Genomic DNA, 17,361 nt, shown 5'->3' on the forward strand with positions numbered 1-17,361 from the left:
GTTAGTAGAGGGAGAGAACACGAGGAGTTCAGTTTTTGACAGGTTTAGTTTCAGATAGAGGGAGGACATGATGTTAGAAACAGCAGTAAGACAATCACTGGTGTTTTCTAAAAAGGTCGGCGTGACAACAGGAGAAGAGGTGTATAATTGGGTGTCGTCAGCATAGAGATGGTACTGGAAACCAAATCTACTGATTGTTTGTCCAATAGGGGCAGTATACAACGAGAAGAGGAGGGGGCCTAGGACTGATCCTTGAGGAACCGCAACAGTAAGGGGAAGGTGAGAGGAGGAGGAACCAGCAAAACATACAGTGAAGGATCGGTCAGAGAGATAGGAGGAGAACCAGGAGAGAACGGTGTCCTTGAGGCCGATGGAGCAGAGCATAGTGAGGAGGAGCTGGTGATCCCCAGTATCGAATGCTGCAGAGAGATCCAAGAGAATTAGCATGGAGTAGTGACCATTAGATTTAGCTGTTAGATTTAGCAGGAGAACCTGCTGCTAGCAAACGGCGGCACTATATGGCGGTATGGACTAACTCAGTTAATTCACCGAGTAGCCGTGAAAGCAAAGCACTGTGCCCTGTTAGACTTCACAGAGGCACAGGCTAACTGCCCAAACAGAGAGCAGTCAGTGGTCACGCATGCACACAAAACTTCTCGCCGGAGGTGCCAGCATTCTAGGGGCTTATTTCAGCCAGGTCCCTGAATACATACAAACACAATCTCCTCGCCGGAGGCGCCAGCATTCTAGGGGCTTATTTCAGCCGGGTCCCTGAACACACTCTTACGTGACCACACTGGCGCAAAGCACATAACATAGAACAATACTAGCACATGGCCGTGCGGCCATGCGAGCTTTAAATAGTTGCAGCATGTACAGGACCTTCCTAGAAGGACCAATGAGAGGCTGCCACAGAGCGTGAGCACCTACAGGACCTTCCTGAAAGGACCAATGGCCTTAGGTGCAGAAACTGATCATGTGACCCTCGATCTCCACTGAGAGATCTTACTCTGGGCATGCTCAGAACAAGAAAAGCAGGACTTAGTCCCAGAAGCGTCTGCTCGCCGCTGCCCAGCACTGACTCCAATGGCAGAAGCAGGAAAAGCAGCAGTAACTCTTTGTACAGAGTCAGACTGAGCGAGACGCTGGGACCGACGTCTCCGCTGAGCAGGCTCCACTGCGGCAGGAGAAGAATGGGAGACCGCAGCGGAGATGGACCGAGATTCCCCCTGTGCTGAGGTGGGAACTTGACCCCTAACAAACCCCTCAAGTAATTTATCTATTTATATGTTGAGCATTCTGAGCCCATTAATACTTTTTGGAACTTTTTAAACTTTCAATGTGAAAACAAAAATATATTTTTTCCACTAATATGTTGTTTTCGCCCCATGTTTGTAATTTCACCATAGACAATAGGAGAAAATGGACCTCATAATTTGATATTTGTTGCCAATTTCTGGCGGGATGTGAACCATGCACTATTTTGCTGTAGTACAGAATGGAGCTCTGAGCTACAATTTTCACCTATCACAGCTCTCTCATTGTTCTGCAGCAAGTGGTGATGGGAGGTGCTGAGCAGCGGTGGTGAATGCAGGTTGGCAGCCTGAAATTGTACTACTAATATCAGGATACCGAGCTAATCTCACCACTGGAAGGTGTGACCACACTGTACACTGACTCCGTTCTGCAATGTTATTGTAAAGTCTCATTCAGATGTCTCTATGCAAACTTAACAATTAGTGATGAGCGAATAGTGAAATATTCGGATTCGGGAAAATCAGCATGAATAATTTATAATATCCGTGTATTCGTACCGAATAAGTCAATGGGAAAGCTGAATATTTTTTTGCTGGACCCAACAAACAGGTCTGGGGAGAAAAAAGCTGAAATGGATGGGAAAGAGCTAAAACTAAATGGGAACAGCATGTTGAAGATGCCTACATGCCTTTCTGACTCACATATGGTATCTGGGAATAATGTTGTCAGACTATTGCGCTGGTTTTACGGATTTTTAAAAAGACCTACTAAACTAAATCAAATTTTTTTTAAAAGGGAAAAATGATAAACATTTTTCCTTCATAACTACATGTATATAACGGAAAATAAAAAATAAGAACAATTTTAGCATACGTTCACAAATAGTTAGCAAGTTAGTGGAATACATATTCCCCATATCTTTACAATGCTATTTCAAACATGCCCATTTGAATTTTGGGTATCGCCCGCCACCACCACCACCATGTCCACCACCATGTCATTAAGCGGCCTTCACTTCCAATTTGCAGAGTGCCAGCAGTTGGTGTGAAACCTGAGTTTGGTAAGGGCCCTCAGGTGTCCATGAATCATACATTTGGGAGAGCTCTCACGCCTTCATTTGGGACATCCCTCCCTCATGCCAAATAGATACTGTAGCAAGATAGTGGAATACATATTCTCCATCCCTTTATAATGCCATTTGAAACATGCCCAGAGGGCCAGCAGGTGCCATAAAAACGGCATTTTGTAAGCTCCACTGTTCATTTTTGCCACCGGATCCCAATGGCAAAACTGTCATAGCGGGTGAAGCCGCAGTAGGGTGTAAGGTGAATATAATACAGCAGTTGAGGGACTGTATGATCAATGTCAGTAAATTGGATTCTGCCAGACACCAAAAGCATTAGAATTAAATTCTGAATACAGTGAAGGCAAATGAGGGCCTGTATTGTACTCAGTCTGTCAACCCATGTCAGGAACATGTACAAGCCTCATTTTACTTGGAAGCAGCCTCCTCAAGGGAAAGACACAGGAGTGCCATTGACCAATCTGCACAAGCCTATGCAGTTCTTCTGGAAACTACTCAACCAGGCAGAATGTGTCTTTTGGTAAAAGTGTATGATTCAGTGGCCCTAGGGGTAGAAAGATTTTTGATGCTGCAAATCTGGACAATAACCACAGGCTTGTCAATTGGATATGTATTGTAATATAATAGATTTGCGCAAAGGAAAAACGGGAGAATATCTGGGGAACAAATATAATATTTACTGCAAGGGATCAGCAAAAAATGCAACAATGTCACAAAAAATTAATATGTGACACAAATTGCACTAAACCTGTTCCAGTGGTAGCATTGAGCTCACCTAGATAATTGTAGTTAGCCCAGCTGTGGAGGGAAAATTATAATATAAGATATATAACAAAGCACAGATTAATTGCCACCTAAGTAAGATTCCTGTCTCTGGGATGCAAAAAAGTAATGAATGATTAATAAATAAATGCCAGAAACAAACAGATAGCTCCACAATGATAATGTATAAAAGTTGAAATAAAAGTCCAAATAAAATAGTCCAGACTCAGAGTCCTGTGTATTTTGGGGGCCCTTTAGGCCATTAGGAGTACAGTCTTAAAGTTAACTTTGGAGCACGCATGTAAAAACCCCAAAAAAAACTTTTGCATAAAAAAGAGGCTGCCCAGACCCCTGTGTCAGTATCTCTACTAGAAAGCTACCATGGTAGCCAGTAGGAGGAAACACCAGATCACCAACCTGTTCACTTGCTGTGGTATACCTTCCGTGGAGCTGGTGTGATGGTGGTGACTGCAGGTTCTTCATTCGGTGGTAGGCGGTAGTTGTGTCCAGTGGTTTACGATGGATCTTGATCACTGAGGTCGGTAATTGCATCCCCGCTACAACCGGTGGTAGGAGCAGGACCTGGCATGCAATTACAGGAATTTTACCTAGGTGGTAATTAATCTGTGCTCTGTTATATATTATAGTTTTTTTTCCCTCCATAGCTGGGTTAAGTGCAATTATCTAGGTCAGCTCAATGCTACCACTGAAACAGGTTTAGTGCAATTTGTCTCACATAATAATTTTTTTACATTGTTGCATTTTTTGCTGATCACTTGCAGTAAATATTATATTTTTTCCCCAGATATTCTCCCGTTTTTCCTTTGCGCAAACCTATTAGAATGTTTCTTTTGCATGGTTTTGAGTAGGGTTGAGCGACTTTTATTTTTATAGGATCGGGTCGGGTTTCACGAAACCCGACTTTCTCAAAAGTCGGGTCGAGTGAAATCGGCCGATCCTATAAAAAAGTCGGGGTCGGGGTCGGCCGAAACACGAAACCCAATGCAGTGCAATGGGATACTATGGTTCCCAGGGTCTGAAGGAGAGGAAACTCTCCTTCAGGCCCTGGGATCCATATTAATGTGTAAAATAAGAATCAAAATAAAAAATATTGATATACTTAACCCTCGGACGCGCCCTGGTACTAACCGGCAGCCTTCCTTCCTAAGAATGAGCTCGTGAAGGACCTGCGGGGATGTCGCGGCTTGTGATTGGTCGCGTGAGCGGTCACATGGGCGGTCACGCGACCAATCACAAGCCGCGACGTCATCTAAGGTCCTTCACGCGCTCATTCTTAGGAAGGAAGGCTGCCGGAAAGAAGCAGGGCGCGTTCAAGGGTAAGTATATACCTATTAGGTATATACTCACCCTCGGACGCGCCCTGCTTCTTTCCGGCAGCCTTCCTTCCTAAGAATGAGCGCGTGAAGGACCTTAGATGACGTCGCGGCTTGTGATTGGTCGCGTGACCGCCCATGTGACCGCTCACGCGACCAATCACAAGCCGCGACGTCACCGCAGGTCCTTCACGCGCTCATTCTTAGGAAGGAAGGCTGCCGGTTAGTACCAGGGCGCGTCCGAGGGTGAGTATATCAATATTTTTTGTTTTGATTCTTTATTTTACACTTAAATATGGATTCCGATACCGATTCCCGATATCGCAAGCATATCGGAACTCGGTATCGGAATTCCGATACCAGATTCAGAAGATCGCCGACCTCATGGCCGACCCCACACAGGAGTCGGGTCGGGTTTCATGAAACCCGACTTTGCCAAAAGTCGGCGACTTCTGAAAATGGCCGACCCGTTTCGCTCAACCCTAGTTTTGAGTAACAATGGAGTTATTAAAGGATATGTCCCACAGAGTGTTGAGTTCTATGGAATGTATTACTCAGGTGACAGGTAGTGCTACAGAGCTCAGGTTAAGGTCTTAAGTGGCAATGACCATGTTCCAATATGTGTAATGTTGTGGCCTGAATAGGTCTGTGGAGCGTACTAACTCAGTTTCTTAGACATGCTTAAAATGTACATAAACTGGCCAATACCCCACCACAATCTTTTGTAAGGACCCAAATTTAAAAAATGTAAGGGGAGTGACATTTTAATAAAGAGACACAAGTCTCATTTAGCAGCCTGGAAAAGCCAGCAAAGGTCTTTGTCCAGCAGCGGACAAAGTAAATTTCTAACAAATATGTATGCCCTATACGACGAACGATTTGTGAACAGACATAATGTATATGCTGACAAGGAACAACTGAACACTGATGGGACAACGAACTGGACGTGGTTGCTGACTGTTGTGTCTCTGCAACTGCAGGTTGTGGGCAGGAGGCATCAGCGTCACCTTCATCAGCGCCACAATCAGCAGATTGTGAATGACGTAACACAGGGGAAGGGCCAGTGGTTTCATCGTCAGACACAGATTTTGTACCCAGGCATTCCACCCACCTACTGGGGTGATACACATATGAGACCAGCTGAAAGACACCACAATGGGGACATCACAATACACTTTGCAGTTACTAAAAGAAGTAGAGATAGGAAGTACAAGTTTCACATTTGCACAATGTGCAAAGTTTTAAAAAAATTACCCAAGGGGTCTCTATCAGACCAGCTCATGGGGACATCACAATACAATGTGCAATTATTACAAGACATAGAGATAGGGAGTAAAAGTTTCACCATTGCACAATGTACAAAGGTTTCCAAAAATTATCCCAAACGGTCTGTATCATACACGCTGAAAGAGGCTATGATGGGGACCTCGCAATACATTTAGCAGTTATCACAAGAGGTAGAGATAGAAAGTGCAAGTTTCACCATTGCACAATATGCAAAGTTTTCCAAAAATTATCCCAAGGTGTCTAGATCATACATGCTGAAAGAGGCCATGATGGGGACCTCACAATACATTTAGCAGTTATTACAAGAGGTAGAGATACAGTACAAGTTTCACCATTGCACAAAGTACAAAACATTACCCAAGTACAGAGGTCTCTCGAACTACTGGTTAACCATTTGATTTGCGATGTGCCGACACGATGTGAACGACTGGTGAGGATGGTGCAGGAGTATCTGGAGCTCAATATCAATGCCATCAGGGGGAGTTTGGACCCTTTTGCATTTTAGTCTTCAAAAATGGAAGAGTGGCCTGAGCTCGCCTGTCACGCCTTGGAAGTTTTGTCATGCCTGGGAGCAAGCATTTTCTCTGAACGTGTCTTGAGCGCTGCTGGTGGTGTCCTGACTGATAAGAGCATCCAGCTGTCCCCTGAAAGTGTAGACTGCCTAACTTTCACCAAAATGAACAAGTCATGGATCTCAAATGACTTTTGCACCCCAGTTGCAGACTAGGTGATTGTGTCGTTTTTGGCATCATGCATCGTTATTGCTGTCTGTGCCAGCTTTGTGGTTTCTTCTTTGCCTGCTGTCGATACTGCTGCTGATGTTCCAAGCAATTTTTTGAAGTGTAGAAGTTCCAAGTTGGGTCTCCATCTGGTGGGTTGCCTATGGTGGAATGTGTGTCATAGGCCTATTACAATATTTCTACTCTGTGGAAGTTGATGCCAGTTTAGTGGTGTGTGACAATTACTTATTGAAATGTGGAGAAACCAAGTTGGGTCTCCATAAGAGATGAGCAAACATTTCAAGGTTCAGTTCGGATTCAAAGAACGGATCAATGTTTGCTGAACACTTTGTTGAACGCATCTGAACCTTATTGATTTAAATGGGAGGGAAAATCAAACGAACAGACAAAACCTTTAGTGCGGGCAAAAAGCTGCCCAAAAAGCTGAAATTAGGGTCAGACACCATGAAAAGTGGCATCAATTGACCCACAGTAGAAATTTTATAATAGTGCAGCAGTCAGGCATAGGGCATGCATGAGACAGGGTCTGAGCCAGCATTTACAGCTTGGAATTGAAGATTCAATGAGGACCTGGGGGTTAAGGGAGTGGTGTAAGCCTTCTTAGCTGGGAGACTTGATACCTCATGCAACACCTCCAATTTTTTTTTTTTATTATTCCAGACACACTTAGATGGCACAAACATCAGTTTCATACAGTACTATTGGCAGAAAAATGTAAGGAAAATAACATAGGTTGCTGACTGATCAATTGAGCCACAGTAGAACCAGAAGAAGTCAGCCATGGACTATGACACCGGATGTACAGCTTGGAATTGAAGTTTCAATGAGGACCTGGTGGCTCAGGGAGTGGTGTAAGCCATTTTTGTTAGGAGACTGAGTCATGCAACACCTCAATTTTTTTTTCAATTTCAGCCACACTCAGATGGCATAAACATCAGTTTCTTATGGTACTATTGGTAGAAAAATGTAGAGAAAGTAAAGCAAGAAGTTGACTGAAAGTAAGTGCAGGCCTGCCTGTCTGGGAGCCATACTTACACAGGCAAACCACAAGATGGAGACCCAACATGGAGTCTACACATTTCAAAAAATTATTTGCAACATCAGCAGCAGTAGCAACAGCAGACACAGAAGACATCACAAAGATGACATAGACTGCAGTAACGCAAGATTAATACATGACACTAAAAACGACACCATCACCCAGTCTGCGACTGGGGTGCAAAAGTAATTGGAGATCTGTGACTTGTTCATTGGGATGAAAGTTAGGTGGTCTACACTTTGAGGGAACAGCCGGAGGTGCCTATCTGTCAGGAATCTACCAGCAGCGCTGAAGATAGGTTCTGAGAGAACGCTGGCTGCTGGGCATGACAAAACCTCCAAGGCGTTACAGGCGAGCTCATCCACTCTTTCATTTCTGAAGACCAAAATGTAAATGAGTAAAAAACCTCCCCTGATGGCATTGATATGGATTTCCAGATGCTCCTGCACAATCCTCTCCACTCGTTCACAGCATGTCAGACTTTGTGTCTGTGTGGGAATACGCAACATAAGCTCCTCATCTTCCTCCTCCTCCATCTCCTCTGCTGAGCTACTCAGCTGTGTACCTCTGGGTTCACACCAAGTGAGATCTACAACCTCATCGTCATCCTCAATGTTCTCACACTCCTCACCGTGGCAGTCACCCTCCTCCTCTTCCTGCCCTGACTCCACAGTACAGTACAGTGGTATCAGAGTCTCATCAAGATCACCTCCACCCTTGGTGGTTAACGTTTGGTGAGAAGGGTCTGGGTTCTGCTCGGACCCTACTTCCTCCAGCCCCGGGTCTAACATAGAAAATTTGGGGCATCGGTGCATATGCTTTCCTCCTCTGTATTCTGTGATTTTTCGGAGCAGACTTCTTATGCCCATGGAATACAATGTATCGACAGCTCTTCAGAATGGCCCATCTAAGATTCCCCTAAGTTAGGTGGGTGGTTGGAAATTTTTGATGCACGGGGAAACAAAGGTGTTATCGGTTGCCACATCTGAGGATTATGCTGTGTGTGATGTTAAAGTGGGGGAAGAGCAGGAGAGGCCATTTGATGCAGCGCTTGCTATTCACTGGAGCACATGCTCTTCCTGAGCCTCATCTACAAGGTGTACCTCTGTGCGGCTGCCAAAAAAAGGGAGTTGAGTAGGCCGGCCAGTAACAGATGTTTTCAGTGGTCTTAGGATTTGAGCAGATGGTGTTTGTTCAGCTGAGCTTTCATTCACATTAACACCTAACCAACGTACATGTCTAATACCAAGTCTATTCCCCCTTCCACCATGAACTTACTTTTTCATTCACATTAACACCTAACCAACGTACATGTCTAATACCAAGTCTATTCCCCCTTCCACCATGAACTTACTTTTTCCCACTCATGTTGTAAGCAGCCTTTCACTCTTGTACCCTGCTGTTTCACAGCCTTAGGGTACCGTCACACAGTGGCACTTTTGTCGCTACGATGGTACGATTCGTGACGTTCCAGCGATATCCATACGATATCGCTGTGTCTGACACGCAGCAGCGATCAGGGATCCTGCTGAGAATCGTACGTCGTAGCAGATCGTTTGGAACATTCTTTTGTCGCTGGATCTCCCGCTGTCATCGCTGGATCGGTGTGTGTGACGATCTAGTGATGCGTTCGCTTGTAACCAGGGTAAACATCGGGTTACTAAGCGCAGGGCCGTGCTTAGTAACCCGATGTTTACCCTGGTTACCAGCGTAAATGTAAAAAAAAAAAAACAGTACATACTTACATTCCGGTGTCCGTCAGGTCCCTTGCCGTCTGCTTCCCGCACTGACTGACTGCCGGCCGTAAAGTAAAAGCAGAGCACAGCGGTGACGTCACCGCTGTGCTGTGCTTTCATTTTACGGCCGGCAGTCAGTGAGTGCGGGAAGCAGACGGCAAGGGACAGACACCGGAATGTAAGTATGTAGTGTTTGGTTTTTTTTATGCTGGTAACCAGGGTAAACATCGGGTTACTAAGCGCGGTCCTGCGCTTAGTAACCCAATGTTTACCCTGGTTACCCGGGGACCTCGGCATCGTTGGTCGCTGGAGAGCTGTCTGTGTGACAGCTCTCCAGCGACCACACTACGACTTACCAACGATCACGGCCAGGTCGTATCGCTGGTCGTGATCGTTGGTAAATCGTATAGTGTGACGGTACCCTTAGACCCACAGCTGTCGGTCACCTGTCACTAAATGAACAATCACTATTTATTTTCCTACATACTGTGCTTGAACAACACTGTTATGCCTAACGATTTTTAAATGGAAATCTGGCCTTCTGATTTGCCACTGAAATACAGTTTTAGCGCAAACGATTTGGAGTAGCTAATTTGGCCTCTGAACCACTATATTAGGCCTAACAATTTTTTTGTGGAAATCTGGTCTTCTGATTTGCCATTGAAACCCAGTGTTAGAACAAACGATTTGAAGTAGCAAATGGGGCTTTCAGAGACTGCCACACAGTTTTTGCTTTGATGCTGGAAGATCGATTTCACACAGGACAAGTTAATTTTCAGCAGCACCAGTTTTAGCGCAGGAGTGACCTCTCTGCACTGTGACACTGATCAAATGGAGCCAGCAAAACAAGATATCAGCTTTTCATATGACCAGGGACATGTGACTTTGGCAACCAATCAGAGAAGACCTTGTGTCATGAGGTTGTGGATTTCTGCACCCTGATTGGTTGCCAGAATCAATACACATAAAGTTAAGGGGGAAAAAAAGCGTGGGCCGCTCCTGTAATCTCTTTAGATGCTCCTTTAACCTCTCCACACACCCTCCCCACTTCAAACACATCCCCCCAGCTCATCATACAGCACTACTATCCTAGCCAAAGTCATACAAAAGCATTAGAGTTAAAATGTTTGAGAAAGCGAATACGAATCCAAATGTGCTATGTTTGTTCTGAAATTTGAGATTGATGAACGCTTTCTGAACATGTTCGCTTATTTCTAGTGCAGAGTACACATTACAGCTTAAAGGACAGTACTCCCAGAGATATGGGTGCAGAGTACCTACAGCGGCTTAAAGGACAGTACCCTCACAGGCCAGGAGATGCAGAGTACACACAGTGGATTAAAGAACAATACTCCCACTGTCTGGGGGATGTGCAGTGTACACACAGCAGCTTAAAGGACAGTATTCCCACAGATATGGGTGCAGAGTACACACAGCGGCTTAAAGGACAGTACTCCCACAGATATGTGTGGCGTTCCTGAGGGTGCAGTCGCCACAGAGTACTGCACCTCACCCAGATGTGTGGTATTCCGCTCTCAGGTAAGGAGGGGGCACTGCACAGAACCCTAAAACGTGCATCCAACACTAGACATTTTAGTCAGGGCACCTGGGCGTATCCTTAGAGAGAGGATGGCCTCATCCCAGTCTGGATAGGAAAGGGTGTTGGAGGAGTGGGTGGGGTAGGTGGAGTAGGGCAGGAGCTTGTTAGGACGAGTCAGTCAGAGTTGGTGAGAGAAGTGGAGCTGAGCAGACCTGAGGGTCTGCAGCTCTTGTCAGACAGAAAGGAGCTCCCAGAGAGAGGGAGCTGAAGGAAAGAGAAACTACAGAAGGAAGAGAAGGCAGGGGTCCAAGGGGCACGGATAGTGAGATCCATCCGTGGAGCACGTATCCGCTGGCGTGGTCGGTGGAGGGACCAGGTCGCAGTCAGGGGACCGGCCCCATTCTAGTGGAGAAACTAAGGACTCAGCTAGATAACCGGAGGCTGTGGCTTTTGCACAGCCACATCTGCACACATTCGCTGAAAAGGCAGCCGTATAGGATCCAGGGGGACTTAGAGCTCACCGCCCGACAAGATCCATGGCTGCTGACTTGAGACACTGTGTGGAAGGTGCAGGGCAGGAGAGGCGAAGCCAGCGGAGAGAGATGGCCAGGAAAGGACATATGAAAGAGGGTTCTGGAAAGTGCACCCAAATTGCTTGAGAGATGGCTGGACCACAAACTTGGAGGACACAGCACCCTGGCAGGGATAATTAAGAACTATGAGTAAAGCTTTGGAAACTGCACCCTGCTGTGTCCTCATACTTATTTACTGTGCCATCCACCCTGCACTACATCCACCATAAGCATCTCCATCTATTGCAACTTGCCCTGGGACTAAAGCTCTACTTGTGGAGAGCTGCACCAACTCTGCTGCATCACCATCAATCCCAGCGGTCTCTTTAAGCAGCGTCGGCTAACATCTTTATTGCCGAGTACCACAGGTGGCGTCACGAACAATAAGTTTTATAAACTTTATTTCCCATTTACTTCATCCCCTTTTATTGGATGCCCAGGGCCACGGACCAGGTCACTGCTGCCGTGACACGTCCCCTTTAAGAACCATACCGAGTATTCCTACGGCCCTGTCTGGCGCTCCATATGGCTGCAGAGTTCACACAGTGGCTTAAAGGACAGTAATAACACAGGCAGGAAGGGTGCAGAGTACACACAGTGGCTTAAAGGACAGTACTCTCACAGATATGGGTACAGAGTACAGACAGCGGCTTAAACGACAGTACTACCACAGGTGGAGGGGGGTGTGCAGAGCACAGACAACAGCTTAAAGGACAGTATTCCAATAGATATTGGTGCAGAGTACATCCAGTCGCTTCAAAATCAGTACTCCCACAGGCGGGTGGGGTGCATAATACACACAGCCGCTTATTCTACAGTACTGCCACATGTGGGAGGGTGCAGAATACACATGGGGGTTCTTAGCACAGTACTCTCACAGACAGGTTTTCAAAGTACACACAGTGGCTTAAAGGACAGTTGTCACGCTCGGGATGGGAAAGTCCGGTGGACGGCACAACACACACAAACAACGGAATGAAAAAGAGGGAGGAAGGCCCTAACAATAGGGAGCGAGGGATGGGGATCTTCCTAACAACAATCTGAGCCTATCCCTAAACTTCCCTAATGCCCTATGCAGGTACTTCCCCCCACCGCTATCACGTGCCTTGTCCCTAGTTATCACCTCACTATACCCTGGCTAGTGCACTGGCCGGCAAGGACACTAGCCTCATCACTGCAAATGGTATCAACACAGGGGGTAGTGACAGCATGAGACAGACAAGGAAAGTAACAACGAAAACTTAGCTCAAGCCTCTGCTGCTAAGCTCCACACAACAGAGGATATGGAAGCAGGACCTCAAACTCCACCGAAGCAGCTGATACACTGCTGGCACCAGAGCTTCAAACTCCTAGGCAGGTCTTCAGAGACATGTGACTATTTAATGGATGGTGGGAGTGGTCACCATCTAAACTAGCTAATCAGCAACACAGCAGCTGCCAGCAAGAAAACTAACATTAATCCTTGCTGGCCCAAAAGCAAAAACCACGTTTAAATGAAAGCAGAACCAGAGCTGTCACGACTCCAAAAATGAGTCTTGACAACAGTACTCCCACAGGCTGGGGGTTCAGAATAGACACAGCAGCTTAGAGGACAGTACTCACATTCAGGAGGTTCAGTGTACATACAGCGGGTTTTAGCATAGTACTCTCACAGATGGATTTGCAGAGTACACAAAGCGGCATTTAGCACAGTATTACCACAGATAATGGTTGCAGAGTACACACAGGTTTTTTTTTACAGTTACAATCTGTCCCACATTCCAGCTGCATCCTATCCCTACACTAATGGGAGCATAATGGTGGTGGCACTCATGACCCGGCCTTCATACAGGCCGGGCACATGTTACGCTGGTCAATCACAGCCATGCCAATAACTGGCGTGGATGTGATAGCTCTGGAAGTGCCCACTGTCTAAAAGTTTGTTTATTGACTGCGCTGCAGCCTTTCAACGAGCTTTATTAGACTGGCAAACCCAAACAGGAAACTGGACATACAGTAAAAATTCCATGTTCGGGGTTCGTACTGGACACTAGGAATTAATCACACTTTTAGATTAAATGAGTGGGTTTAATTTACAAAATTGCGTGACTTGTGGGGGGGTTTCCACTGGTTAGGCATATCAGGGGCTCTCCAAATGTGACATGGCATCAGCTCTCGATTCCAGACATTTTTGCGTTCAAAAAGTCAAATGGTGCTCCTTACCTTTCGCATCTTCAAGTCTCCCTTAACAAAATCAGTAAACAGTAGCGATGAGTGAGCATGCTCTAATACCGTCTTATCCGAGCATGCTCAGGTGTTATCCAAGTATCTTGAATAATATGATCGTGTGGCTGCATGATTAGCGGCTGATAGTCTGAACACATGCGTGGATTGCCTATTTGTTAGGAAATCCCCACGTATTCAGGATGTCTAACAACCGCAAATCATGCAATCACAGGGACATTATCCAAGCACGTTCGCCCATCATTAGTGAACAGTAAAAAAAAGTTAAAATCACCCCTCTTTTTCCCCATTGAAAATAAACATAAATAATAATGAAAAAAATACACATATGTGGTATTGCCACATTCAGAAAAGTTCGACCTATCAAAACATAAAAATAATTAATCCGATCTGTAAACACCATGAACGGAAAAAATTCAAGAACACATCTATCCCAAAATGGTACCAATAAAAAATATATATGTTTTGTCCCGCAAAAACTAAGCTATCATGCAGCTATCTCTTTTGGAAGAAAAATTTAGATGTTACAGGTCTCGAAAATTGGCGACAACTCCAGATATATTTTTTTGCAAACTTCAGAATTTTTTTTCACCACTAAAATAATAAAAAAAACTTGACATGTTTAGTTTTGCCATTATCGTATTGATGAGGAGAATCATATTGCATGGTCATTTTTACCACAAAATGCACACCGTAAAAACAATTTCCAAAAAACAATGTCAGAATTGTGTTTTGTTCACAACTTTACCGCACTTGGAATTTTTTTTTCCTGTTTTTGAGCACACTATGCGGAAAATCAATGGAGTCATTCAAAATTACAACTCGCTCTGCAAAAAACAAACCCTCACATGTCTATGTGGATGGAAAAATAAAAGAGTTATGGCTCTGGGAAAAAGGGGAAGAAGAAATGAAAACAAAAAAAAAATGAAAATGGTATGTGGGGTGAAGGGGTTAATAATAGATAACGTTGATAACATTTATTGCCAGGAGGGAGACAAGTGGACAACAGGGTCATCTGCCCAAAGTAAGAATTAGGCCCCAGAGCAGATTGAGAAACCATGTTCACTGTATGCGCAAAACTTCAATAAAAACTTGAAACATTATTAGTTAGAGCAAAGCAACACGTCCAAACCCGTTTAACCAACTATGTAAATAAATGCAAATATATACAGGATAGAATTGTGTACAAATAGAGGACAACCTACCGAAATCTCCAAAAAGAGAAGCAGCAGTCACATAGCTCCCGATTTATCATGACACATATCCAGAACCTCCTGTGGTTGCTCTGTGTACTGTACACACTACAGGGTGAGTCTGATTTACTAGTAATATCATAGAATTATCAGCTCTAAGTGAGAAGTAATATCTTTATTCTATGTACAGGTGTCACATCACAAATCTCTATGGTGGAGTCTGGTCCTGGGGTTGTGAGGCCCTCAGAGACTCTGGACCTGACCTGTAAAGTGACCGGTGCCTCCCTCACTGATAGCACTAACATGAATGGTGTAGCATTTATCCGACAGCCTGAAAGTAAAGGTTTGATCTGGTTGGGGGTAATATGGTATAACGCTGGCACCAGCTATGCCCCGATTGTCCAGGGACGTATAACTATAACAAGAGACACAAATAAAGGAGAAGTTTATTGTAAACTCACTGGAGTGAAACCTGAAGAATCTGGGACATATTATTGTGCTAGAGAGTCACAGTGTAACAGATGGACTGAGGACATGTACAGAAACTCAGAGTAATACTACTACAATCTACTATATAAAGGTGTGTGTGTGTGTGTGTGTGTGTGTGTGTGTGTGTGTGTGTGTGTGTGTGTGTGTGTGTGTGTGTGTGTGTGTGTGTGTGTGTGTGTGTGTGTGTGTGTGTGTGTGTGTCCGGGATTGGCATCTGCACCGTCGCAGCTACAGCCACAAAATTTTGCACAGTCACACGTCTGGACCCCGAGAGCGTCATAGGCTATGTTGTGATGCGAAATTTTAACCCCGCGCGTTCCAATTCACCAAACTATTTTTCCCCTATCTACATAATGGGGAAAAGTGAAAGGAAAAGTGTTGGAGGCAAATTGACAGCTGCCAGATGTGAACAAGGGGGACTTAAAGAATGAGAGCGATGGCGCCAAAGAGTATATACCGTACAGTTGCTAAGGTGGGGCCCCGACATGGGATACTCACCACACACGGGGATATGAACACACACACAAAATGCGCCACACACTACCACGTGCTTGAACACATAGACCACCCTCAGCACACATTTCACCACACATACACCAACCTCGCCACATAAAAGTCAAAACACAAAAGTCGCCGCTCAAAACTCGCCACGCGCAAAACTCGCCACATGCAAAAACTAGGCTCACGCTAAACTCGCCACAAGTGCAAAACTCACCTCATGGAGAACTCAACCACACGCAAAACTTGCACACGCGGAAAAATTGCCACATGCACAAAATTTGCAACACATGCAAAAGTTGCCTCACACAAAACTTGCACATACTCAAAACGCACCACACATAAAACTCGCCACGCGCAAAACTCGCCATGCGCAAAACTTGCTGCACACAACTTGCTACACTAACCTGTCACATGCAACTCGACATACAAAAAGTTGCTACACGCATGTCGCCACACAAAACTCATCTCACAAAAGTCGCTACATGCATGTCGCCACATGCAACTCAACACACACAATTTGACACATGAAACTAGCCCTAAAACACACACAAGCCTGGTATTATCCTTCAAAAGTAAAAATCTGATTAATAAGCAGACAAACTACAAGAGCAACAAATGTACCATATAGGAAATACGGCAGCTGTCAGGGGGGAGGGCTTCCTGTTGGCTGGGGATTTATCAGGCTGCCAATTTAGCTTACAAATACTGAGGTACAAATACTGACCAAATAATGTGTGAACGCGGTATATACAGGGGAGATGACACACAGGTATATACTATATACAGGAGGAGATGACACACAGGTATATACTAAATACAGGGGAGATGACACACACATATATACTATGTACAGGGGAGATGACACACAGGTATATACTATATACAGGAGATGACATACAGGTATATGCTATATACAGGAGGAGATAACACACAGATATCTATATATATATAATTGTCTAAGGGTTTTTCCGTCTGTCTGTCTGTCCTGGAAATCCCGGCTCTCTGATTGGTCGAGGCCGCCAGGCCTCGACCAATCAGAGACCGGCACAGCATCGACGTAGAAATCCCGCGTCTCTGATTGGTCGAGGCCGCCAGGCCTCGACCAATCAGCAACGGGCACAGCGACGATGATGTCATAAAGGACGTAGACATCTCACGTTTCTGATTCAGCGACGGGCACAGTATCGACGTAGATGTCATAATGGTTGCCATGGCGACGATGATGTCATAAAGGTTGCCTCGACCAATCAGCGACGGGCACAGTGTGCCGCGAATTCTGGAATCATCATTGTCCATATACTACGGGGACATGCATATTCTAGAATACCCGATGCGTTAGAATCGGGCCACAATCTAGTTATACTATAAAGAAGAATTCCAATAAGCATTGTTGGTGGTGCGTATAAATCACTTGATATCTAGTACCATCTATCAAAATCCATGCACCACCCATGCATGGACAATAAGGATAACTGCCAACACATAGTAGACTAGGAACAAGGACAGATGCAGTCTTAGAATCCAATAAAAACACTTTTTTTATTAATAATAAATATAAAAATACAAAAAAGAACCAAACAAACAGTGTGCAGTGAGGCTAGCAG

At 45.0% G+C, this 17,361-nt stretch overlaps 1 gene segment (V, D, J or C); it reads left to right on the forward strand.

Annotated features, from left to right (window-relative positions):
• Nucleotides 1–14,804: 14,804 nt before the first annotated feature.
• Nucleotides 14,805–17,361, forward strand: part of LOC138672974 (immunoglobulin gamma-1 heavy chain-like) — a 606,081-nt gene continuing 603,524 nt past the window's right edge. Inside the window, 2 exon segments of the C gene segment in view lie at nucleotides 14,805–14,882; nucleotides 14,958–15,274. Coding sequence covers nucleotides 14,828–14,882; nucleotides 14,958–15,274 — 372 coding nt within the window.

This window comes from Ranitomeya imitator, chromosome 1 (genome assembly GCF_032444005.1).
Source record: "Ranitomeya imitator isolate aRanImi1 chromosome 1, aRanImi1.pri, whole genome shotgun sequence".
Classification (NCBI taxonomy): domain Eukaryota; kingdom Metazoa; phylum Chordata; class Amphibia; order Anura; family Dendrobatidae; genus Ranitomeya; species Ranitomeya imitator.